This window comes from Lagenorhynchus albirostris, chromosome 3 (assembly GCF_949774975.1).
Source record: "Lagenorhynchus albirostris chromosome 3, mLagAlb1.1, whole genome shotgun sequence".
Taxonomy (NCBI): Eukaryota; Metazoa; Chordata; class Mammalia; order Artiodactyla; family Delphinidae; genus Lagenorhynchus; species Lagenorhynchus albirostris.
The window spans coordinates 118,024,920-118,050,825 of NC_083097.1; the positions used below are offsets into that span (position 1 = coordinate 118,024,920).

Genomic DNA, 25,906 nt, shown 5'->3' on the forward strand with positions numbered 1-25,906 from the left:
CAACCTGGTCCAAGTCCCCATTATCAGTCTCCTGGTCTGATATCTGGCCTCCTTGCTTCCAGTCTTCCCCCTACAACCCATTGTTCAGAAAACAGCCAGAGTGATTGATCTTTTTGTTCAAAGGAAGCAAAATCTCATCCCTCTCTTCCCTAAGACTCCTCAATTGCTTCAGAATAAAATCATGGCCCACAAGGCTGTTCATCACTGGGTCCCTGCCAGTCTTTCCCCCTCCTGTCCAGCTCCCCACTCACTGTGCTCCAGCCACTCCAGCCTCCTTGCTCTTCCCCCAACATGACAACTCCCTTCCTGTTGCAGAGCCTTCATGCCTACTGCCTTCCCTTTCCTTCTGGAGTGCTCCTCCTCCCAGCACTCCACATGCCTGGCTTCTTACCTTTACCCTCCACCCAGCCCAAATGTCACCTCCACAAGCACATCACTTTGGTTTAGTTTCTTCACAGCCCTTTGTTTGTGTGTGCATATTCTGTTCCCCTTAAAGCAAGGACCCCCATCTCTTTTGTTCACACTATATCCTCAATAGCTGGCACCAATTAGGTGTTCAATATATATCTGTTGGGGCTTCCCTGGTGGCGCAGTGGTTGAGCGTCCACCTGCCGATGCAGGGGACACGGGTTTGTGCCCCAGTCCAGGAGGATCCCACATGCCGCAGAGCTGCTGGGCCCATGAGCCATGGCCGCTGAGCCTGCGCGTCCGGAACCTGTGCTCCGCAACGGGAGAGGCCACAACAGTGAGAGGCCCGTGTACCGCAAAAAAAAAAAAAAATATATATATATATATATATATCTGTTGAATAATTGAATGAATGAAGTAAAAAATGGCAGTCTTTTTGTTCCAAGGTTTATTAACAGTGACGCATCCTTTCTGGCTCCTCTTTGCCCCAGTTCCCAGCCCTAATCAACCTCCCCACTCTGGGGCTTCACTGTAGTCTCTGAATGTTGAAGGTGGGGTGGGATAAACTTGGAGATCATTCAAATCTGTGCCTTCCAAATCTTTTTTTTGTTAATGCATAAAACCATTCTTTTCAAACCCAAGATCTCTCATAGAACCCCTACATATCAAATACATAGAGCGGAAGCTGCCCTTCTCGAGGGAAACTATGTGGGGCTTACAGCTCTGAGAAACAGTTTGAGATTCACCATTCTCCTTATTTCAGTTACTTCATGGTACAGGTAAGTCAGCGGAGGCCCAGAGAGGCACCACGACCTGCCTTTCTCTGAGCAGGACGCAGCCTCGGGAGCTCTCGGCCCCGTTCTCCTTCCACAGCACTATACTGGCTTCTAGAGTCTTATCAACCAGGGCAAAGGATGCTCCCAGCAGGGTCTGCCATGGGGAGAGCTTGGGCCTTTGGTTACCTACCCCTCAGACTGCTGGTCCCAGGGTCATGTGAGGGGCTGGCTGGGGGATGGACTGGAAGTGCGGGGAGCTTGGGTGGGGAAGCCAGGTGTCTGTGTTGGAAGGCCATTGGGGCTCGGGGGCTGGGGGCTGGAGGGCTGAGAGGGGCTGCCCAGGCCTACGGTGGTCTCTCCCTTCCTCAGGATGAGGCTGCTGAGCTCCTGGAGCAGCTGCTCCTCCAGGGACCCACGTGACTGGGGGCTGCTCTTTGAAGGGGGCCCCGGAGGGGGCTCAGGTGGTCTCTCCTCCCAGCCCAGGGGGCCTGCTTTGGGCAGAGGAGACTGATCAAAGGACCGCTGGCTGGCCAGTGGGGTCTCTGGCTTGGCTGTCCGCTCCGGTGTGATGGAGAAGGAGGTGGAGGTGTCTTCGGTCAGCTCGGGGAAGGCCCCCACTTCCTCATATACCGGCTCCTCGTACACAGGCTCCTCCAGTTCCTCTTGCTCCTCCACAGACCCCTGGGATGACTTCATCGGCTGGATGGAAATGGGGGTAACCAGAGGCAGGCACAGAGTTAGAGTTACCAGATTATTAATCGCTAACATTTATTGAGCTCTTCCTCTTTACCAGATGCTGCAAAATACTTTGCATGTATGATGTCAAAAACAACCCTGTATGATGGTTACACTGCAGGTGAGTGAGCTGAGGTACAGAGGGGTTAAGTAAGTTGCCCAAGTCACACAGTTAAGTAAAAGGTGGTGCTGGGGCTTGAACCCAGGTCTGTCTGACTCCAAAATGCATTCACGTAACCACTTCCCTTCTATTTCTCAGATCCTGTGACCACTTTCCCCTTTCCTCACCGCATCCTCCCATCCCTTGTTTTCCTCATTCCTTTTGGTCCCAATACACACACACTCTCTCTCTCTCTCTCTCTCTCTGTCTCTCTCACACACACACACACACTCAATGATGGTCTGCATCAGGACAAATACAGAGAGCACACCGGCTCAGGCAGCACAGAGGAACACAGGGACACAGGGTTGACAGGCACACAACTGGAGCAGGCACAGTACTCACAAAGAACATGGACAGGGTCCTCCGGTTGTGAAGTCGCCGCTGGGCACAGGTGGGGTGGGGAGGCAGGGAGGGAGAGACACAGAGACACAGTGAGGCCTGGCAACAGGAGGCAGGTGTAGAGATTGGGGCATAGAGAAGGCAGAGGGGGCACCAGGCTGGCAGGCACGCCACTCCTTTCTGCAGTGTGGCAAGGGCGTGAGCAGGGATCCGGAGGGGTTGGGGCAGGCTAGGGGGACCTCACCAGGGTCTGATTGGCAGAGAGGAGGGTGGCCCCACTGTCATCCCCACGGATGGGCAGCAAAGGCATGGTGCCAAACTTCTGACGGGCGAGGTCAGAGGAGGAACGGCGTCGTAAGACCACTGGCTGCTGGTCATCATGCTGGAGAGAGGGTGAGGGGATGGCACTGGTGGGCATGGGAGGTGCTGAGGGTTAGTGCTGAGTCCACAGACCTACCCCTCAGCTCTCTCTTTCCCCTCACCTGGGCTTTGAGGATGCTGGTGGCCCAGTCCCACATCTCATCCTCGTCTGTGCAGGACAGGTAGCTGGGGGTGATCAGAGGGGAATCAGCAGGAGGGGAAGGGGTCACAGCTAGAGGGATGGAAGATAGAAAAAGCGAGAAGGTAGAGGACAGGGAGCCTGACTGGGCCACAGGAGAAGCCAGGCTGGGAGGTACTCACAGGTGCATCTTCTCCAGGATCAACGTGAAGCCCCACCTGAGAGGCAAAGGAGAACAGTGATGGGTGATCGGAAAGGCCAGCAGGGTGGCAGCAGGAAGGCTCTAGAAGTGTGGACTGGGGAAAAAAACTCACGGGGTGGGAGGCTTGAACTTCTTGCGGATTCCCAGGTAGACCTTGGCACCTTCCAAAGGCCACTCCCGTTCTGGTTTAGAGCTCTGACAACGCGAAGGCAGTCAGTGAGGTTGAGAGGTGAGAGAGAAGGATCGTGGTTAAGGAGGTCAAGAAGTCATGGAAGCACTGGGGTTGTGTGAGGTCAAAGGGTCACAGAAGTCAAAGGGCCAGGGAAGCAATGAGATTGATGAGAACATGGGCTGTGGAGTGACAGGGTCAGTGCCGTCAGGGCTCCTCCCACACGGCCACCCAGCATCCCTCCCTGCTCGCCTAGGGCCCACCTTCTTCTCCTTGAGCAGCAGCAGGCAGCGGCCACGCAGCAGAAAGAATCTCTCCTGGAAGCGGTTTCCCAGCAGGCGGGGCGGTTCTTCCCGACACCGCAACAGGCCCACCCGTGGGCTCTCACGGCGGATACCTGGGCACAGATGGGCAGGGCTAGGTGGAGGGTCCCTGAAAGAGGCCTGGGAGGTGCTGGGCTGAAGCAGGAGGCTCACCTGTGAAGAGGCAGCTGGCATGGGCCAGGGAGACTTTTCTCAAGAGCAGGGAGGCCGAGCAGGGCTCTGGGAGCTGGCACCATTGTAGGGCCTGCTCTAGGACCCTTTCCTTGGGGTGCAGTGGCCGCTCTAAGGGGCAAGATGAGGGTAGGTATCAACCAGATATCGATCCACAGCCTGGAGCGCCCCCCTCCTCGCCCACCAGTCGCTCATTCATTCATTCGTCCATTCCACCATCCAGCCACAGACATTATTTAGCACTGACTGTGCCAGGTGCTGGGCTGCCCTGGGGATACAGTGGGGAGCATGAAACACACAGCCTGCCTTCACAAAGCCCACAGCCTGGCGAGGGAGCAGAGAATAACGGATAAGTAAATGAGGTAACTAAAGACAAACCATTATTCTGAAAGAAGCAATAAGAAGCTGAGAGACAGTAACAGGGCAGCTACTGAGACAGGGTGACCAGGCAAAGCCTTTCAGAGGAGGCATTTGAAGATGAGACTCAGAGGACCTAAGGATTGGGAAGAACAAGCCACACTGAGATCGGGGGAAGAAGACTTCAGGCGTGACAAAATGCAACACCAAAGGGCCTGAGTTAGAAAGATGTGCTTGAGGAACTAAACAGTCAGTGTGGCTCAATCAAAGAGAATACGTTATGTGAGACGAGGTCTGAGAAATAAGCAAGGGCCAGACATTCAGGGTCTTGTGGGCTATAATAAGGGGTTTGAATTTTATTTTAAGTTCAATGGGAAACCATTGGAAGGGTTTAACCATGCGAATAGCATGATGATTTATGCTTGAAATGCTCATTGACTGCTGCGCGGAAAATGGATTGTTGGGGGGCGAGAAGGGAACATTGGCCAGCTATGCCCTTTCCCGGGCTGTACATTTTAGTGGTTAATGCTGGGAAGTAGAAAGATCATGGTGATTTCAACTAGGTTGGTGGTAACGATGGAGATGGAGGTGATAGATTCGAAATGACTCAAGAGGACTAGTTGCCCATTGTGTATGAAGATGAAGGAAAGGAAGGAGTACCAGAAGACTCCCAAGTGTCTGTCCTTGATAACTGGGTGAATGCTGGTGCACTGACCGAGTTAGGGAAACTAGGAAATGGCTTGGGCATTTTGTTAGGGGAGGGGACTGGGAACTGAGTTTGGTCTTAGACTTTTTTTTTTTTTTTTCATTTTTTTTTTTGGCTGTGCCAGGCGGCTTGTGGGATCTCAGTTCCCCAACCAGGGAGCAAACCCGCAGCTCCTCCAGTGGCGGTATGGAGTCTTAACCACTGGACTGCCAGGGAAGTCCTGGTCTTAGACGTTTTAAATGTGAGATGCTATAACATGTACAAGTGGATGTGTCAAGTAGCCAGCTGGATATGTGAGGCCGGAGCTCAGAGGAGAGGTCTGGGTCACACATAAACATTTGGGGGCCAGCTTATTAATGGCATTTAGAGCCACGGGAATGGATGAGCTCATCCAAGGAAAAAATGTAGACAGAGAAAGGAAGAGGGTTGAGGACTGAGCCCTTGGTTCCTCCAGCATTTGGAGTCTGGGCAAAGGAGAAAGAGAAGCCTCCTTTGAGGTGGAAGGGAAACCAAGGTTCTGTGGGGTCCACGAAAGCCAAGAGGGCAGAGAGTACTGAGAAAGAGCAAGTGGACAACTGCATATCTGGTAACACATAAGTCTTGGTGACTTTCACCCCGCACCACACGTGCATGCGCACATGCACGGTCATACTCACCAAGCTCCCCACGCTCTCGAATCTCAAACGTCACCCACAAGTCCATCCCGGCTGCCGTCCCCCGAATCTCCAGTACCTGGTTAGTCAGCTCCTCGGCAGTCAGTGTTGGGGACACCTGGGGTCAGGGCAAGAGCAGAGGACCCGTGCCGGTCAGGCCATTGCCCCAGCCCCCCACCATCCTCTCATCTCCCCTCCTGTCCCCTCAGGACTGACCTTCAGGGTGACACAGTTGTCTGGGAGCTGCTGCTCTATAAAAACCTCCATGATGAGGTCTCCAGCCTGGGACAGCTGAGGGGAGGGGTAAAGAAATCAGGAGGACCCAGACGGTGCAAAGAATCAAGGTCAGAGGACTCCTCGGGTTGCCTCACGAGTGCTCCCCCCCGCCACAGAAGCCTCCTCCCAACCCTCATTCCAAACATCGCTCAGGTCCTTCAAAGAGAAAAATCTCCAGGCATGGCGGAACTGTGTACAGAGCTTCCCAAGGCAGTGCAGCTGTGCTTGGGAAGACAGGTTTGGAGTCAGACTGTCTGGGTTCCAACTCTGCCACTTGCTACAGTACAACCTTGAGTAAGTGACCCTCCAAACCTCAGTTTCTTTGAAAAAATGGGACTACCTACCTCCTGGAGTTGGGTGATGCTAAAGTGAGAGTACAGGTGCTTGGAATATAATTAGTCCTCAGCTGTTTGCTACTGTATTTGTTATTCTTCTCACCTATTTGTCTAACTTAGCTAACCCTTCCTTGGATCTCTTACACATGAAACTGAAGTGCTCCTGCCACCCTTTTGTAAAGAATCCTCATGGTGGAATAAATGGAGCAAATCCTAAACCAAACCCCCTCCCCAAAGCACTCCTCTCCTTGGGTTTCCTGTGTCCCAAAGAACTGAGGGCCAGTGTCCAGAAGCAGATGGTCACCTTCCTGTCCTGATGTCCCCTCCTGGCCCACTCGGGAGTCTAGGGTCAGGACAAGTTACCTGCACATCCTTCCAAGTGGTGATAAGACTGACCTCCAAGTCAATCTGAGCTACCTGGTCAGGGTCGATCTGTGGAAGAGCCAAAAGGGTGAAGGCGGGGTGTGTGTGTGTGTGTGTGTGTGTGTGTGTGTGTGTGTGTGTGTGTGTGTGTGTGTGTGTGTGTGTGTGTGTGTGTGTGTGTGTGTGTGTGTGTGTGTGTGTGTGTGTGTGTGTGTGTGTGTGTGTGTGTGTGTGTGTGTGTGTGTGTGTGTGTGTGTGTGTGCGCGCGCGCGCATTGGCGGGGGGGGCGGGCTGCCGGGAAAGGAGGGAAGCAGGGAGAGATGTGCAAGACCGGAGCACCTGTAGGAGAGGGTTAGAGGCCAGAAGAGCTAAGAACCAGTGGGGCAAGCATGTTAGGAGCATAGTTACAGGAGATTGGGGCCCAGGGCTCTGGGAGGTGGTCCCTGATGTGGAAGGCCTTCAGAGGGCTAGGCTGGGCCTTTGTTAGGGTGAGCAGGATCCAGAGTCCAGGAAGAGGGACTGTAGGTCAGGGGTTGGGAAAGCTTACATCAAACACAGAGATGTAGCTGTCAATGAGTTCCTGCAGCACCCGCACCTCGTGCTCCCCCCGCCCATCCGTCTGGAACACGCTGGGTGCAAATAGCAGGGCCAGGTTCCGCGTGCACATCTGGTTTAGAGCCGCACACTTCTGCACCCTGCAGAGGGGTGTGAGGGTCATGAGGAATGCAGTGAGCTTCCGCTCACTTGTTCATCGACCCCTCCCTTCACTCAGCAAAAGGTTATTGAGTCTCTACTGTATGCCAGGCCCTGAGCTAAGCGCTTGGGATACGGCAGTGAGTTAGACAAAACCCTGGCTCTAAGTGCTCCCAGTCTAGGGGAGAGACAGACTTATAAATAGGGGTCAGCAAACTTTTTATGTAAGGGGACAGAGAGTAAATATTTTAGGCTTTCAGGCTATACAGTCTGCTGTGTAGGGTGAAAGGAACCATTGAAAATATATAAATGAATGGGCATGACTTTATATTTTATGTACAAAACTTTATTTACAAAAGCAAGTAATGGGCTGGATCTGGCCCATAGGCCATAGTTGTCCAGTCCCTGTGATATAGTGTAATCAGTACAACAGAGCTGAGGCTCACCCTGGAATCATTTAAAATTCTGTCTCCCCAATAGACTGGTAAAGGTAGGTGTGCATCTTATTCTTCTTTGTGTCGTCAACATCTAATCTTTGCCTGGCATAGAATAATAAATAAAACAAAATAATACTGATTGCTCACCATTTCTGAATGCTTACTACATACATGCCAGGTGCTGTAGTAAGAAGCTTACAAGGATCATCTCATTTAAATCTCGTATAACCTATGCGGTCGATACTATTCCTTATACCATCTTCCTGTTACAAATGAGGAAACCGAGGCTCAGTGACAGCAAATAACTTCTCTAAAGCCACACGCTAGGGAACTTCCTGGCGGTCCAGTGGTTAGGACTCTGAGCTTTCACCACCAAGGGCCTGTGTTCAGTCCCTGGTTGGGGAACTAAAATCCCGCAGGCCGCGCGGTGTGGCCAAAATAAATAAAAAAATAAAGTCATGCGCTAGAATAGTGGAGCTGGATTAAGGCCTAGGTCTGTCTGACTCCAAAGTCCACGCTGTGAGCCTTTATGTTGTGATACCTTCACTTAACAATTATCTGTGGGATGAATATGTGAATGTAAGCCAGGGGGTTGGACAGAGGTGATGAAGGGTCAGGGAGGAAGCCTGCAGGGGGTCTGGCTGTACTGACCGATAGAGATGCCCAATGAGGGTGGCCAGCGTGCGGCGGTTGACCCGTGGCAGGCAGCCAATCACTTCTTTGTATTTCTCCAGGCGCTGGTTCTTTTGGGGCAGCTCTGGGGATGGGATGGGGAAGGGTTGGAGAGGGTCAGGGAAGGAAGAGTAGAGGGATTTTTAGAGAAACAAACCCAGGATGGATGTGTTTCTGCCCCCTTCCCACCTTGCCTTGAGCTGAGTCCCTGGGTGATCTTCCAGTGGAGGGGTATTGGGGAGGGCGGCCGCCCAATCCCACAGGGGAGGCTCAGGGATTCTGGTGGGGTGGGTGGAGTTCCTGGTTGGGTCTTGGTTGTCGGTGAGGAGTTCTTAGGGATCTTGGGAGCACCTACCGGCAGCCTCCCTCCAGCGAGGCAGCAACCGAGCAGAGGTCACAGGGTCATCAAGCTCTCGAAAGAAGCGTTTGAGCGTGTCAGTGACATCCTCCACAAAGTGCTCCCCTGGTCGGAGCTTCACTGACCGGGCATCCCGCCGAAACTCAGCCAGGAGCCGCAGGCTGCGGGCGCGGGCACCCCCTTTCCGGTATACGCCCTCCAGCCGGAGCCCTGAGAACGGCCATTATCTCAGCTCACCGCTGCCCAAAGACCTGCCACAACCCACCCACCATCCTGTCTGTCACCCCTCATGGTATGTGGCTATTGGAGGCAGGAGGGTCAGAGAGGAAGAAATCGGCCTCTGTGGTCTTGCTTCTCAGGTCCCTGCTCCAGCCCTCATCATCAGAAGGTCCTTGCCTAATCACACAGCAGCACCCTTCACTCTCTCTCTTTCTCCCCTCCCCCACTTTGATCTTTAAATAGCACTCTGAAATCACATTACACTCAGGCCTCATTATTCACAGGTTCTATACTTATGAATTCATCTACTTGCTAAAGTATATTTGGAGCCCCCGAATCAATACTTGTGGCACTTTGCAGTCACTTGTGAACATGCCCAAGTGGAGAAAATTTTGAGTTGCCTGATGGACATGTTTCTAGCTAAGGCCTCATATGGTAAACAAGTATCATTTCGTGGTATAGTTAAAGTCACATTTTTTGCATCTTGTGCTTCTTTTTTGGGGGGGATTTCACGGTTTAAACTAGCCCCCAAGTGTAGTGCTGAAGTGCTGTCTAGTGTTCCTAAGCACAAGAAGGCTCTGATGTGCCTTGTTGAGAAAATACATGTGTCAGATAAACTTTGTTCAGGCATGAGTTGCTGAGTATTGCTGGCTGTGCGGTCAAAACTAACGAATCAACAATTTATATTAAATAAAGTATCTTTAAAGCAAACTCACAGATACAGAGAACAAACTAGTGGTTACCAGTGACGAGAAGGAATGGGGGAGGGGCAGTATAGGGGTAGGGGAGTAAGAGGTACAAACTATTTGGTATAAAATAAGCTATAAGAATATATTGTAAAAAAAAAAAAGAATATATTATACAACACAGGGAAGACAGCAAATATTTTAGAATAACTATAAATGGACTATAAACTTCAAAAATTGTGAATCACTATATTATACCCTTGTAATTTATCTAATATTATACTTCAAAAAAAATTTTTTTAAAGATGAAAGCTTGGAACTATACTCAATATCTTATAATAACTATAATGGAAAAGAATATATATATATATATATATATATAAAACTGAATCACTTTGCCATATATTTGAAACTAACACATTCAACATTATGAATTAACTATACTTCACTTTAAAAAAAAAGAGGAAAAAAAAAGATGGAAGCTTAAAAAAAAAGTGTCTTTAAACAGAAAGACACATAAAACAAAGTTACATATTGATCAATTAATGAAAATATGACCAGAGTTTCCCAGGAACCTAACCCTGTATTTCCACTGGGGCAACGGTTCAGCATTCATTGATCCAGTCCTTTCAGTGACTTTATAGAATATAAGTACTGTGAATCGCGAGAACTGACTGTATTTGTTTTCTTAATTATTACCCATCTCTCCCACCAGTCTCTGAGCTTCATATAACCTTCCTCGTTCACTGCCATATCCCCCGTGTCTGGCACAGGGGAGCAGCTCAATAAACATTTGCTGAACGAAGAGTGGCAATGCAGGAACTGTGGAGGAGCAGGGAAGAACACCCACACTTTCCCCAGGGCTTTTTCACTGGGCCTCCTACTTCAATCCTCTTATGAACACGAGGGAGGCTGGGAAGGGGATAGGGGTCTAGCGAGTGGGGGAAGTCAGTGCACGAGGCTACTGCCAAGGCGTGGAGAATGTCTTTAGCCACTGACTATCCCTTGTCCGTGTAGTAAGCACAACTACTTGTCGGTGCATGGACGTGCCTTTTACCCCAACTGTCCTCCTTAGTTTTCTGTGAATTTTCCTTCTCAAGAGCCCAGCCTTCTAAAGAGGGTTTTCGGGGAAAAGAGATTCAACTTAGTCCTTACTTGGGAAAGAAAATAAAACGGAGGCCAAAAACTCACAAAGCATTCTGGGAACCCCTTGCATAGCTGATCCTTTATGGCTGGAAAACCTCCCACACAGAATAATTCTGCTCAGAGCCCCAAGGATTTTGCTGCACAGCATGTCTCTTGCCTTGTAGCTGCCCCCTCTTTGTTCTCCATGGCTCTGCATCTCCAGTCACAACTCAGTGCCCCCCTCATTCCATGCCCACGCCCCAGTAACAGCTGCCTTGGAACACTTCACTACCTGCCAGGTCCTGCACTAAATGCTTTACATGTGTTATCTCACTATCACAACTATCTTGGAAGATGACACTGTTAGTAGCCCCATTTTAAAGATGAGGGAACTGAGGCTCACAAAAGCAAAGCAGCTTGCCAAGGGTGATACAGTCGTTGCTGTCAGGCTGCAGTCTCTGGAGGCAAAGCTTTTGAAGGCAAATCACACACACACAGGGCAAATACCTGCCCCCCCCGCTGCGCCCACGTTCCCCATCCCCCACTCGGTGTCAGCCAGTACCCACTCACCATGCTGAGTGACAAAACTGATGCAGGCATCCACAATGATGGGGATGTCACCCCGGCTCATCTGCTGCTCCTGCAGCCCTGTGCCTCCCCCGCCGGCTGCCCCGGCAATGGCCGCGTTCCATGCTGAGAAGTCTAGCCGGCCCTCTGCCTGCAGATACAGTGTCCTGAGACCCAAGAGACCTGAGTCAGAGCCAGCTCCAGAGGAGTCCTCCGACTAAGAGGCCCAGGAGCACAAGGACCAGACCTCCCAGAGACACCAGCAGGGGGCAACAACACCCAACCCAGACAGGGCCCCTGAACTAGGGAAGTGGCTTTGAGGAAGTGGGCAGTGGTCCAGCAGGCCAGGGTGGAGGGTGTGAGCTGTGCTCTAGAAAGGGGGGCCCAGAGTCAAGGGTAGTGGCAAGACTTACCTTCCTGTCTCCACCAGAACCAAATGCTCTTTCTTGTCTGGGGTGTCAGTGGCTGAGACCACACCTGGGAGGAGAATCATTGGACATTATCATCGTTGTCGTCTTCATCATAGTGACTAATATTTATTAAGTATTTAAGGTACGTAGGTTCCATGCTAGGAGCCTTACAAACAATACTGCAATAAATCCTGTGAGTTACATATTGTTATCCCCATTGTACACATAAGCTCAGAGAGGTTAAGTAACTTGCCTCAGATTACCTGCTATAAAATAGAACTCAAGTTTGTCTCCAAAACCTCAAAACACTATCCTACACTGTTCCTCTTTTAAGAGGAAATGAGAATTCCCAGTCCCTTCTCCCAGTTCCCAACAAGCAAGCAACTCCAAATAATGATAATAACAATAACATTTATAACAAATAACATTTATTGAATACCTACAAGATGCCTCCTGACAGGCTCTGTGATAAGTGTTTTACAGGCATTGCCTTATTTGAAACTCATTACAACCCTAATATTGTGCCTGTTGTGAGGATGAGGCAACTAAAGCACAGAGAGGTTAAGTAACTTGTCCAAGGTCACACAGCCAGGAAGTGATGGAGGTGGGGTTCTAAATCTGGGCAATTTGACTCCAGAACTTGTGCCTGAATCCACTATTCCTGCTGTCTCCCATAGGGACCCCCAAATAGATGAAGGTCCACTACCCACCCTAACTCCCCATAGCCACCCTCCATCCCTGCCCCCAGCCCTGCTCACTGATCTCCTGTAGCCGGCGCAGATGAACCATGTCCTCGGGGGCTGGGGGGCCCGGGCCCGATGCTGGGCACAGGAAGAGGTGATCTCCACGAAGAAGTCCGAACCCAGACAGCCAGAGGCCAGGGGCCAGGGCAGTATGGGAAGGGGACCGCAGCCACAGGCGGCCCAGCCGCAGCAGCCCAGGGCCCAGCAGCTGGTGACAGCTCAGTGGGGAGAACCACTGTGAGGCAGGAGGACAAGGGGAGAGAGGAAAATAGGGAAAGAGACAAGGAGTGGGGGAGAGAAGAGTGAGAGGGATAGGGAAAGGCAGAGAAAAACATGGAGAGAAAGCCAAGGAAACAGAGGAATGAAAGGGATGGGGAGAGAATGAAGCAAAGACCAGTGAAGGAGACAGGAGATGGATGGAGAAAAACAAGAAAGAAATGCAATTCAATTTGATTTGCTCCAGCCAACCCAGAGAAGATCCCTGTGTGGCAGGCAGCCTTATGCCCTTAATTGGGATGTAGGGGAAGACGGAATGGGTAGCTACATGCTGTAACCGAAGAGTCACGAGGCCCCGGGAAGTCCCACCCTCTTGGGGCTGGGCAGAGGCTTCATGGAGAAAGGACTATTCGAGGTGAACCTCAAAGCAGTGCTTCTCAAGCTACTTGCGGTGAAGGAACAGGGAGTTTTAAAAAAATTTTCCAATCTGTCACGAACCAACACTTTCATTAAAAAGCAACAAAATGAATTACTAGAAAAATGAAATGAGAAGAATTACAAAATAAGCCCCCAAGTTTTAAAATTAGATTGCACACATAAAATCTCTCTGTCAAATTGCTATGAAAGACTCTAAATGCTGACTCAAGCCCTGTACTTAAGCTGTCATGGGCCATAACAGAGTCCCTGGGCCAGGATGGGTTAACAGACCACACTTGGGGTAGCACTGCCTTAAAGGATGGGCTAGATTTTTGGAGAGTAGATAATACGAAGAGACTTGGACCTGGCTGGGAGGGCCATGACAAAGCCCTTAGAGGATATGGAGATAACTTCTTGGTGTGAGGAGTTACAGGCAAACCAGGAGAGTGGGGTCAGAAGCCAAAGCAGGGGAGCATTTCCCACAGAGGAGTGTGAGATGCAGAGACTACCTGGTGAGGCCAGAAGGAGGCCCTTGGACTTTACCAAGGACAGGTCACCAGCCACCTGCAGGGTAGCAGCTCAGAAGAGTATGGCAGAGGGGGGCAGCCACAAGGGGTTAAGGAGGAACTGCAGGCTGCCAGAGCACACAACTTTCTAAGGAGTTGTCAGGAGGGCGCCAGGATGGTGAGTGGAAGGTGGAGCAGGGCTGGGGGAAAAGCTGTTTAAGGATGGGAGCGATTGTCATCATCATTGCCATTACTACTTCAGCACCCACAGGTGGAGGGCTTGCTGCGTGCCGGGCAGTGTAGGCCTCGCGTGTCACTTAATCCTCAACACTAGGGGGTGGGGTCTTTTACACCACTCTACTCACATGGAAGAGCTCACATGTGAGAGTTGGAGGACTCAAGTCCCAGGATATCTGACTCTCGCGCCTGAACTTTTAATGCCACAGAGGGGATGCAGGGTGGAGAGACAGTGGCTTCCCTGGGAATGGAGAAGGTGGAACAGATGAAGGCAGCTTTGCCTGTGGACTTGGAGATCTGAGGGTTGGGGGAAGGGAGTGGGAGTCAGAGGCAGCCTCTCTGTGGAAAGAGGCCCAGCACAGTGAGGTTTGGCCCATGAGCTTTGGAGACGGAGGCCTGATTTTCGCCCTGTGCTCTGCTGCCTCCTAGCTCTGTGACCTTGACCACGTGACTTCATAACCTCTGAGTTCTTTAGGTGTGAAGTATTAATAATCCTTACCTCTGAGGGTTGTTGTGAAATTTAACTGAGACATTGAGTGGGCAGAGTTTAACACAGGGCCTGGTACAGAATAAGCGCTCAGTCAACCTTAGCTGTTAGTGGAAGGGGTAGGAGTGGCTGTAGGAATAAGAGAGGACAGGATGGGGGCAGGTGGGGACAGGGAAACCATGAGCTGTCAGGGAGGGGGTCTCGGCTATCTCACCTTGCCCACGGCGCTGGTCCAGGCCTCCAGACTCTCGGCTCCATCTGTGCCAAAATGCTGGATCCTCCCCCCAGTGAGGACGAGCTCAAAGGAAAAGGGGAACCTGGAGAGAAGATGAGGTCCGGGCGGAGAATGGGGGTGAGTGAGGGGGTTGGCAGGCTCAGGCTCAGGAAGGGAAAAGGGGAGTTCAGGGAACATGGTGGGTGTTACCTGTCGAGGTCACCTGGGTCAGTGGGTGGGGGGTTCACACCCAGACATACGACATCCTGGGGCTGGATGAGGTTGAGGGGTTCAGGGCTGCTTTCTGACACAAACATTTCCAGAGCCGCACCCAGCACGCACCACAGTCGGGGGGGAGCTAAGAAGGAAACTGATGGTCAGCAGGCGGCTGACCTCTGTCCCCACTGTCAGAATTCCCATTTACCAGATATTTATTCTATGCCAAGCCCTCTGCCTGTGTATGATCTCACGTAATCTTCACGGCTCTATGAGGTGGGTTTTACATTCACTCCTGTTTTGCAGAAGGAGAAACTGGGGCTCAGAATTTGAGTAGCTTGCCCAAGTCACATGGGTAGAAAGTAGCGGAGTTGGAATTTGACCTCCACAGTCTGACTTCAAAGCACAGCCTCTCAACAATCACCCAATGCTGCCACCTGCCATGGTCCCTCTCTGACTCCCGGCACTCAGCCCACTCCAAGGCATGTCCCATCCCCGTCCTCTCCTCCCTGTCCCTCTATGGAACACCCGTTCCCATCCTGGTTTCTGCCCACCTCCTCGCATCCCAGAGGGTTTCTGCCCTCCCTTCTCACCATCTCGGCCCCTGCGAGGGGGTGGCGGTCCAGCTTTGTTGCTAACGGGACCACAGTACAGGAAGCTGCTGTAAGTGGCAGGCACCACCACCTCATTGTACACGCCAGGGGAGGGGTCTGCAAGGGGAAGAAGAAGTGGTCAGGTCAAGCCAGTGTAATGGGACAGCCTGACCTCCTTGGGAAGGGATTGAATCAAGCAAGACAGTGGGACCCAACTCCATTGGCAGCATGGCCAAGTAGAGCCCAGTGGGGACATCTCACCACCTAGATTAGAAAAGAGGGTGGCAGGGAGTGACGAGGCTTCCAAGCCAGGCCTTGCCCACTGTCTGTCCCCACCACAAGTCAGCTCTGGGTGGAGGCCTCAGAGCATGGGCCATCCTGCAAGTGTCTTGGCCCCTTTGGCACGACTACTGGAGACCAGCCTCTATAACATGACCATTTCTATGATCAGACTACCCCTGGGGAGGTGGGACCCGGCCTACTGGTTGATCCCATCAGGGGTAGGCCAAAAGTAACACCTCAAACCTCCAGATCCATTCCAGACAGTGGTCATTTCATAACATCAAGAAATAGGACCTGGAGGACCTGGAGGGTTGGGAAACTGCCCAGGCTGGACCATTGTGATGGGCTGGGTGAGAGGTAATTGCCCCTCCCCCCGCCCCCCGGAAGAACCAAGGCTCAGGTCGGGGCTGGGAGTTCTTGCAGGGAGAGAGAGGAGGCATTGGTGGGGATTACCTGCGGGCAGGAGACCAGGGAAGCTGCCATCGAGGGCTGGAGGGGACCAGGGCTCCTCTCCCTCAAAAGCCTCGACGCAGAGGAGCTGGGTCATGTTCTTTAGCAGGTTGGGTCCTGCCACAGCTGCACATAGTGCCTACAGGGAGAACACTGCAAGTTTAGGCATTTCAACTCAGAGACTGCTTTCCCCCCTCCCCGTCAGCCCCGGCCCTCCCTCCTACCTGGAGAAGCTGGCTATGATCTGGATACTGAGGGTGGGGTTTCCGGAAGAGACCTAGCCGGTACTTCCGGGAGATGAACTCTCCCCGAGGGCCAGGGGTGCTATCTGGATGCAGCCCTTCACCTGGGGGTAGCGCTCCAGCCCAGAAGCGGTTGGCACGATCATTTCCCAGGACAATGAACAACTGTAGGATGACAAGGGGCAGAGGCAAGTGACAGGAACTCAAGAGTCCCCAGACATTCCAATCCTGCCCCAAGCAGGACCCAAGGCCTTTTCTGCATGCTCTCCTTCCATCCGCAACCCCGGCCCCCCACACACACTTTCTTCCTCTTCAGACTCCTCACCTGCACTATCTCATTACTCCAGACACTTGTGTCCAGCTTCAGGCTCTGCACCTTGGAGATCCCAGAACCCAGGGCCCGGTGCTGACCTGTTAGGGTATGAAGGGCATGTGGCAGGGGCACCCTGAGCCCTCCTGCCCCCAACTCCCTCCTTCTCCCCATTTCAGCTACAGGCTCCAGCCCTCACCTGCGCACTGCTTGCAGATGACCACCCCCAGGTTGACAGCGGCCCAGTCCGGGCGGGAGGCCTCACAGTCCGCACAGTGCCGGTTTGCCCGATTGGACCAGATCTTCTCAGCCACCTCGTAGTCAGACAGGGTCTCGGTTACTGCTTCCTGCAGAGCGGCCGCCCAGCTCTGCCGAGCCCCCCCAGACTCGGCTGTGAAGCTGAGGGGTGGACAGCCAGTCCGTGGGCATGGACATACCCCCCGACCTGTTCCATCCCCCTGGCCACATGTGGGCCAGCCCAGACCTTCCTGACATCCTTGACCCTGTTCACTGGCCTCCTGTCAGTGCACACCCACTGAATCCTACTGAGGAGGTCCCGGGTCCTCTGCACCCCTGTGCCCCCACCAATGTCTCTCCCCGAGCCTTGCCTCCTGCCAGTCTGGGCCCCACCTGAAGCAGCGATGTGGTGTGAGCAGGTCGAAGCTGCGACTCTTGGTCTCCCGGACGCTGCAGCCTTGCAGTTCAATGAAGCAGATCCCGATGCCCAGAGAGAAGGCCTGGCAGGGTCGGGGCAGGCACAGTGAGGCCAGAATGGGCTATAGGTCAGGCCCCTCGGCCCCAGCCCGGCCCTCCTCACCTGCTCACTCTTGTACAGGGCCAGCTCTCCGGGGCTCAACGCAGCAAACACCTTGGCCTTGTGCCCACGCAGCTCCAGCATGCCCGTGCGAAGGGGTCGGGGTGGCTGTGGGGGCCGGGGGTGGCCCAGGAGGCGCTGCTCCTTCAAGCAGGATTGCATCGTGGAGCACCACGTGTCCCGCTGAGCTGGCGGGGGACAGGGAAGAGGGTCAGCCGGCTGTGTGCTTACCTGGCCTCCCCAGCCCTGCCCTGGCCCGGGAGGCCCTGGCCCTCACCCTCGCTCTCTGTGCGGAACACGAACACCCTCTGGCCAGTGACGACCTGGAACTTGTTGTCCTTGCTGCTGCGGGTCATCTCGATGGCTGTCAGAGGGATCACACCCTTGGGGAAGGGGTCCTGGAGGGACAGACCATTGGCCCATGGGGACAGGAACTCAGCCACGTGCGCTGACCCCGGGGGGGCCAGTGCCAACTTTTAATGAGATCAGCACTCATTCCGCAAGCAGGGGTACAGCTGCTAACCGAGCTCCTTTAGATGCTGACACCAGTCATGCGGTACCTGCCTCCCCCACCAGGGGGGGACTGGCCTTCCAGTCCTGAGCCTCCCTCAGCCCTCCCTCTCCCTCTCCCTTTCCCCAGGCCCCATGTAGCATCTCCCGGACCCACCTTATCGCTGCCAAAGTACATCAGACTCCTCCCATTGAACTGCACAAAGCGCCTCTGGAAGACGTAGTTTCTGGGGAAGGCAGGGGCCGATACCAGTAAGTGGTGGAAGCTGCATCCCGGGGCGTCCTAGGAGCTGGGAGCACTTGGGGCCTGACCTCCACCACCACCACGCAGCCTCCCACGCCCCCCTCCCCTGCCCTTCCCAGCAGCCCCACCCCTGAGGGGAGAGCTTGTCTAGCCAGCCACTGAGCAGGGGCATGGGGCGGTCTGCCGTGGAGGAGAAGCTGGCATAGGGTGAAATGAGGTCATCGTTGGTCTCCGCGTCCAGGGCGGGCAGTGAGAGGGTGGAATCCCCCGGCAGCTCAAGGCTGGCATAGCCAGCATCCTCTCGTGCCTCCAGATCCTGCCTGCTGAGCCTGTGGGGGCCAAGACAGAGAGGGACACACATTAGACCCAGTTCCCTGGACAGCCCCACCCTCAGCGCCTAGTGGAATGCCTGGCAGGTACTGGATCTGCTTTTCAAACAGGGGAACAGGGAGGTTGAGAACCCAAAACACTAGCATGGAGCTTCTTCCCCGAGCACACTTGGACTTTGCATTTGAAAACTTTCAGTCTGGGCTTCCCTGGTGGCGCAGCGGTTGAGAGTCCACCTGCTGATGCAGGGGACACGGGTTCGTGCCCCGGTCCGGGAAGAACTCACATGCCGCGGAGCGGCTGGGCCCGTGGGCCATGGCCGCTGAGCCTGCGCATCCGGAGTCTGTGCTCCGCAACGGGAGAGGCCACAGCAGTGAGAGGCCCACGTACCACAAAAAAAAAAAAAAAAAAAAAAAAAAAAAACCCCAAAAAACAAACAAACAAAAAATTTCAGTCCTTCGCCTCTGCCATTAGGATTACTTGGCAGAAAATTTGGGGAAGGGCTGAGTAGATGGCTTTCTGCCACAGTTGCCCATATCTCATCAATAAGCCTGACTGGTTCTTGCTCCAGAAAGTTCTTGCCTTTCTCTCCGGGGACCAAGCTTCCATCAGTTCTCACCGAGGTGAAGGGAATCGCCTAACTGGTCACCTGCTTCCACTCGCACCCTCCCACCAAACATCCGTTCTCCCACTGACACCAGAGTGCTCTTTTAACAATGCAAATGAGAGCATTTCACTCACCAGCATGAACCTCTACAATGACTTCCCATCTGCACTTAGGATAAATTGAAATTCCTTACCAGGGGCTGCAAGACTTTGTACAGTGAGACCCGTGGCAACTCCCCTGACCTCACCCTGTATCGCCCTCACCTTGGCTTACTACAGTCCAGCCACATTCTCTTCCCCAGTTCAGAGCCTTTGCACACAGTGTTCCCTCTGCCTAGAGCACGCTTCCCTGGGCTGCTTCTTCTCATCCTTCAAGTGTTCCTTCTCAGAAAGTCCTCTATTATTCTCTATCACTTTCCAGTGGTTCCTTACCTTAGCTGCACAGAATCACCCAGGAAACTTAAAAATACCTGTATATGAGCCCCACACCAGACACTTAAATTTGAGTCTCTGGGAATGAGGCCCAGGCATCTGTTGTTTTAAAAGTTCCCCAGGGGGGGCTTCCCTGGTGGCGCAGTGGTTGAGAGTCCGCCTGCCGATGCAGGGGACACGGGTTCGTGCCCAGGTCCGGGAAGATCCCACATGCCGCGGAGCGGCTGGGCCCGTGAGCCATGGCCGCTGAGCCTGCGCGTCCGGAGCCTGTGCTCCGCAATGGGAGAGGCCACAACAGTGAGAGGCCCATATACTGGTAAAAAAAAAAAAAAAAAAAAAAAGTTCCCCAGGAGGTAGTGCCGCTGAGGTTGAGAACCTCTACCCCATTTGTTTCCTACTTCACTGAGAAACTGAAGCCATCAGACGAGAATCCCCGCAGACTCCCAGTGCCTCATCTGCCCCATTTCACACACACACTGCCTTCCTCCTGGTACTGGAATAAATAGCCCTGTCTAAAGCCGGTCCGTCCTCTGAGCACTTGATCCTAGTCCCCTCACCTACACAATGACATCGCTCCAGACTTTCTCTCTTTTCTCTCCCCTACATCAGCTAGTTCTCCCTCTCTACCAGGTCATCCCTATTCACCTATGAACATACGTAGCATTCTATGCTATAAAAACCCCCTTCTTGACTCCACTTCTACTCTCAGTAACCACTCCAACTCTCTGCTCTTCTTTGCAGAAAAACTCCTCAAAAAATGTTGTCTTCACATTTGCAACTCCTCTCCTTCCGTTCTCTCTTGAGCCCACTCTGATCCAGCTTTCATCCTCAGCACTTGTCAAGGTCCCGAGTGACCTCCATGTTACCAGTTCCAGCGGTCGATTCTCAGCCCTCAACTTACCCAACCTCTCAGCAGCACCTGACATAGCTGACCTCTCCCTCCTCCTTGTACATTTTCTTCACTTAGCTCCTGTGGCATCAACTTCTCCTGCTTTTCCCTCTGCTTCACTAACCATTTCTTTTCAGCCTGTTTTGCTGATTGTCCTTCTTCTCCCAAACCTCTTGATACTGGAGTGTGCTTGGTTCTCTGCTCTATCAACACTCACTCACAGCTACATATACCCATCCAAACGCTGACGACTCACAAATCTGGATCTGCAGCTCGGACCTCTTCCCCACACTCCAGACTTGTATATCCAGTGGCCTATTTGCCACCTCTTCTTGGGTGTATAGTACACACCTCAAATTCAACACATCTAAAACTGAACGCCTCATCTGCCCCCCACCTACCTCTGCTTTATGCCCAGTCTTCCCCATCTCCGACCATGGCAACTCGAGGGACTTCCAGTTGCTCAGAACAGTGCTGTGGTACTAAATCTTTGAAATGTGGTTGTTTCATAGTTACAGCACAGCTCACACCAGACTAGCCACGTTTCATGCGTTCAGCAACCACACTTGTTTACTGGCCACCACAATGGACAGTACAGGCTCAGACCAGAACCCCTGAAGTCATTCTTGACTGCTCTTTTCTCTCACACCTCAATTTACCAGGACGGTTCACCTTCAAAATACAACACAAACCAACCACTTCTCACCATCTCCACTCCCATCACACTAACCTGAGATGTCTCACCTAGATCACTGCAAGAACCTCCTAACTAGTCTCTCTGCTTCTGCTTTTGCCCCCTACAGACCATGCCCAACACAGCAACCAGAGGGATTCTTAAAATGTAAGTCAAAACCTTTCCGGGGCTTCCCTGGTGGCGCAGTGGTTGAGAGTCCACCTGCCAATGCAGGGGACACGGGTTCGTGCCCAGGTCCGGGAAGATCCCACATGCCGCGGAGCGGCTGGGCCTGTGAGCCATGGCCGCTGAGCCTGCGCGTCCGGAGCCTGTGCTCCACAACAGGAGAGGCCACAACAGTGACAGGCCCGTGTATCGCAAAAAAAAAAAAAAAAAAAAAAACCGAAAAACCTTCCAGTGGCTGCCTTCCCATTTCACTTAGAGTAAAAGCAAGTCCCTACAAGGTCCTACCCATCTGGCTCCGTTTACAGCTCTGATGGCAGCATCTCCCCCAACTCTTCCCACCCTGCCCCACTCTGCCCCAGCCCGGCCGACCCTGTCATCACTCCTGGATCCCTGTGGGCAACTGGCCTCTTTAAAGCCTCTATTCTGGCCACCCTTCCCGCCTGCAACACTCTTCTCCTAGAAGAGGGCTAACTCCGTCCCCTCCTTCAAGTTTTGGCTTGAATGTCATCCTCTTAATAATGGCAACTCTTCATGAAAAACTGCAGTCCACTCCCCCCTCACTCCATCCCAGCCCTCTTACCCGGTTCGATTTTTTCCATGGCACTTATCACCTTTTAACGTATGGTGTAGCTCATTTATTATATCTGTTGTTAATTAACTATCTCCCCACAAGGGCAGGGATCTCTGATCTATCCCAAGTATCTACAACGATATCCGGCGTTCAGTAGGTGCTCAATAAAGATAGTTAAATGAAGGAATGAAAGGCACTGCTCCCTATTTTAAATCATACATCCATTTCTTTGTCTACCTGTTTTATTTCCTGTCTGTCCCCACTGAGTCACAAGCTCCCTAACGGGGGACTGGGTCTGTCATATTCATCCTGTACCTCAAGAACCCGGCTGGCACACAGTGGACACTCGATGCACGTTTGACAGATAACGGGAAACACGGCCACCACCAGCTCAACCGCTCCTCAAGCTGCCCCTCTTCCTGCCATCATCATGCTATGGACCACTCACCTGTGTTCAGCCCTTTCCTGACAGATAGCTCTGCCTTCTCTTCTGTCGGGGACCCCTGGGACCCCCACAGGCTGGACCCCATAGTACAGGCAACCAGGGTCCATGATGTGCACTGGCAGGAGGAAAAAAAGGGGAGACAGGGAAGAGGTCAGGTGAGAGTGTCTGACGTCCTGAAGGGCACTGCCCCTCTTCCCCCGACCCATGATAACCCACCTACCTGTGCCCGTTGTGGGCCTGAGGGCAGGAGTGGGGGCAGTTGTCTGGGAGCTGTCTGGGGCCCTTAGGGGAAAGGGCTAGTGTCATTAAAGGAAAGAGAAGGAAGGACAAGCCCTCATGCCCTGTTCCTCCCTGCCCCCAGCATGGGATCCCCAGGGAGCCAACTCCACTCACGTGTCCTGAGCTGTCTGTGCCCCGCCTCTTAAGTCCAAGCCGAAGTAGATGGCGTTGGGCATCATCTCCACAGTATTCAAGGCTGAAGGCTGCTCAGAGGAGGACCTCTGAGGGACAGGAGGGGACCTCGGGCTGGGCTCTGGGCTCTTGGATGCTTCTGGTCTCCAGAGAGCTGGACTCAACCCAGGCCTCTGGGTGGTGGTGGAGCCACTGAGCCCCCCAAATACCGTCCTGGGCTTAGGCACAGGCTTGGGGGGCTGCGCCTGGGGGGCTGGGCTGGGCGGTGGCTCCATGGCACTTCCCAGCTGGGGATCCGGGGAGCCCTCTGCCGTTCCCGCCTGCAGCAGGCGCAGAATGCGTTTCCGATGCCCTGTGGCGTTGATGCCCAATTGCCTCAGCTCCTCGTGGCCCAGGCCCCGGGCTGCACCCGCTGTGGCCAGGCCATGCCGCCGGAACACGTCTGCATACTGCTCCAGGTGCACCGTGGCCAGCCACACAGCGATGTCCAGGTCCTGAGGGGCAGCCATGGGGGCTCAGGCCATTGCTGGGGGGAGGGGCAGGTGAAGGGAGGGCTCAGGCTGAGATTCCCCCTCCCTGTGCCAAAGTCTGAGGCCTGGACAGGGGTACCAGACTCCAGTCTTCCTCCAAAGAAGAATGACTAGAGGCCTGTAATCCGGGGGCAGAGCCATCCCAGAACATGCTTTCTCATTGCAGGTGAACCCCTTCATTTGCAGACGAGGAAACTGAGGCCCAGGGAGGGGAAGAGGCTTTCAGGGCTCACAGCAAGTTGGCTTATCGATGGCAGTGTTGGTCCCTTAGCTCCTGCCCACCCTGTGTCTGGGTCAAAGCTCTGCCTCTGCATTACTGCACGTTCAACTAAGTAAGTCTGGGACAAGAGGCCGGAACCCTGCCCCTGCAGGGTGAAGGGGGGATGGTGGGGAGGAAGGGCCCACGATGTGCCCTAATCCTGCTGTGGCACAGCGTGGGGATAGGGCGGCTGTGGCACAAGAGGAGAGGGGAGATGCAGATCCCACTCCCGCTGGTTTCCAGAGCTGAGGTACAGGCTCGGGCCATCCTAATCCTGGACGTTCCCAGTTCCCCCTCCCCTTCCACCTATTGTCTCTGCTCAGACTTCCTTCCTTTCCCTCCGGCTCTGGCTGCCCCCACATCCTGCCTCCCTTGGTCAGGCTGCCCAGAGAGCTCTAAGCAGTACCGACATCTGAGCAGAGGCCACTTGGGGAGTGAGGATGGGGCAGAGAACTGAGTCAGAGAGATGAGGGACCAGGGGTACACCAGGGTCTTCACTCTGCAGCATCTTCTCACACACGTGTGTGCAAACAGGAGCACCCACCCTGCAGGAACTCACAATGTGAAATGACATCCCCCTACCTCTGCTTTCTCCAAGTCCTCCTTCGCCCTGCTCATGCCTTTGGACTCAGGTCTCTGAGGCTCTGTCCCATTCCACCAGCCTGACCCTGACCCTGCTCTACTGCCTAGACCTACCTTGGATTCTGTCTCCCTGAGTTTTATCTCTACCCTGTCCCTGTCCCTACCCCACTCCATCTCCATCTCTACCTCTAAATCCATCTTGGTCCCTCTCCTTGTTTTGCTCTCTGTCATTAAGCCTCTCCCTGCCTCCGTCTCCAATTTTAACTAGATGTTCGGTTTCATCTGTGTCTCTGGCCACATGAAACTGGCTCTAGGTTTCTGTCTCTGCCTCTGCCCTGACGGCTCTCTCCCAGTTTCTCTCCTGCGGGGTCCCGGCCAGGACTCCCTCTCGCCCCAGCATCAGCTCTGGCCTCTCTGCCTCTCTGTGGCCGAGCCCCTCCCCAAGCTAGGGCCGGGGTGCTGCGCCTCCCGCCCTGACTCAGAGTCCAGTTTCCCGGTGACTCAGGCCCGACTCGAGGGCATGGGACTGGGAACTAGGAGGTGCGCGGGGCAGGAGTGCGGGGGGGCGGGCCAGGCCGCGCGGAGCAGCTCCGGCTACGACGAGGGAGGGGGCAAGGAGGGAGGGGGCAGAGACCTGCAACCCGAGGGAGGGGCGGTCGCGGCGGGGAGGGGGAGAGGGGAGGGCCCCCGGCGCGGAGCGGGCCGGGGATCCCACGAACGCTCTCGAGGAGGTGATGGGGAGGAGTCTGGGAGGCAGGGGCCCGGGGGCGCGGGGGTCCTCACCTCACTAAGCGGCTGCAGTCGGCTCCCAGGTGCCCGACGCGCTGCAGTAGGCTCCGGGTCCTGCCGCGCCGGCCCCGCCTCCCCTCAGCCCTCCCCCGACGGGGCCCAGCCCCGCCCCGCTCGTCGGTTCCCTCGGCGGGGCCCCGGCCACTCCTTGTGCAAGCGGCGGCCTCCAAAAGCTTTGGGCTCCTTACCCAACCGCTGCGCTTATCTCGCAGCCTGGCAAGCTCAGCCCCTTGAGGGGCCAAGAAAGGGGGGGGACCGGAACAGGGTTGGAGGCCGAGACAGCCTTAGAGAGCAGGACAAAAAGGCAGAGACCAGACGGAGATGGGGACAGGGGTAGAACCAGAGAGAGAAGGAGAGTGCTGCGGGGGACAGCTCTGCATGCCCTCCGCTGTTCCCTCCCCGTCCGGCCGAAAGGGGAGGGAAAAGAATAGGGCCTTAAGTCCCCAGGGCATCTCTCCCACGCCCCGCAGGGTGGCTGGACTCTGGTACCCAGTTAATGAGGGAACAGAAGCTGATATCCACAAGTCACGGATATCCACAGCCTTCCAAGCTGGCGAACCTGCAGGAGCCCAGCCGTATGACCTGGGGGAAAGAGGCAGAGGCCCAGAGGAGGAGTCCGCGACTGCTTCTCCCTCTCCAAGGGCCTGGTCTAGGTTTCTTCCCAGAGATGAAGGTCAGGTCTCGGGGCTGCCTTTTTGAAGATAAGGCTGGTGCCCTGTAAGCACGGTGACCCGGCGAGCAGCCTTTGCATCCTCGGGCGAAGCCCCTTCTCCCCACCCTCCCACTGCAGTGTGTGTGTGTGTGTGTGTGTGTGTGTGTGTGGTGAGGGGGGGCGGGAGAGGGGTCCCTGAGGAGAAACGGCTCCTCTCCCCTCTCGGGATCTTGCCTGGAGCCCTAACCTTAGAGCCTGCCCCCCAGAGCCTGAGGCCCCTCCCCCTCCGAGTGGGGCTGGCCTTTAGCTGTGTGTGGGTTGGGGGGCGGGGTAGGGGCGCCCGCTGGCCGGGCTGTGCTTTCCGGTTTGTATGAGAGGAAGTTGGCTGTGAGTCAGCAGACACAGGAACTATCAGTAGCTAGGGGAAGACC

The 25,906-nt window shown here is 54.1% G+C and overlaps 1 protein-coding gene across 5 annotated transcripts; it reads right to left on the bottom strand.

Annotated features, from left to right (window-relative positions):
* Window positions 1–839: 839 nt before the first annotated feature.
* ARAP3 (ArfGAP with RhoGAP domain, ankyrin repeat and PH domain 3) lies at window positions 840–24,937 on the bottom strand. Of its 5 annotated transcripts, none has more exons than XM_060143840.1 (33): window positions 24,818–24,936; window positions 22,646–23,189; window positions 22,473–22,534; window positions 22,256–22,367; window positions 18,252–18,452; window positions 18,037–18,106; window positions 17,647–17,767; window positions 17,373–17,557; window positions 17,186–17,292; window positions 16,755–16,954; window positions 16,571–16,656; window positions 16,228–16,410; window positions 16,007–16,142; window positions 15,272–15,388; window positions 14,673–14,820; window positions 14,463–14,565; window positions 12,401–12,620; window positions 11,646–11,709; window positions 11,236–11,399; window positions 8,633–8,845; window positions 8,257–8,362; window positions 7,023–7,170; window positions 6,476–6,544; window positions 5,718–5,792; window positions 5,505–5,619; window positions 3,768–3,896; window positions 3,555–3,688; window positions 3,235–3,317; window positions 3,103–3,138; window positions 2,904–2,967; window positions 2,666–2,803; window positions 2,425–2,463; window positions 840–1,883 (listed from the first exon to the last, which is right to left on the bottom strand). In XM_060143840.1, exons 2-33 carry the CDS (start codon window positions 23,170–23,172, stop codon window positions 1,398–1,400), a joined length of 4,641 nt encoding a protein of 1,546 aa, XP_059999823.1. In that variant the 5' UTR covers window positions 23,173–23,189; window positions 24,818–24,936; the 3' UTR covers window positions 840–1,397. The 5 variants fall into 5 exon arrangements, with proteins under 5 accessions (XP_059999823.1, XP_059999826.1, XP_059999825.1 ...); XM_060143843.1 differs by having other exon boundaries at window positions 22,646–23,157; window positions 24,818–24,881; XM_060143842.1 differs by lacking the exon at window positions 5,718–5,792.
* Window positions 24,938–25,906: the final 969 nt, after the last annotated feature.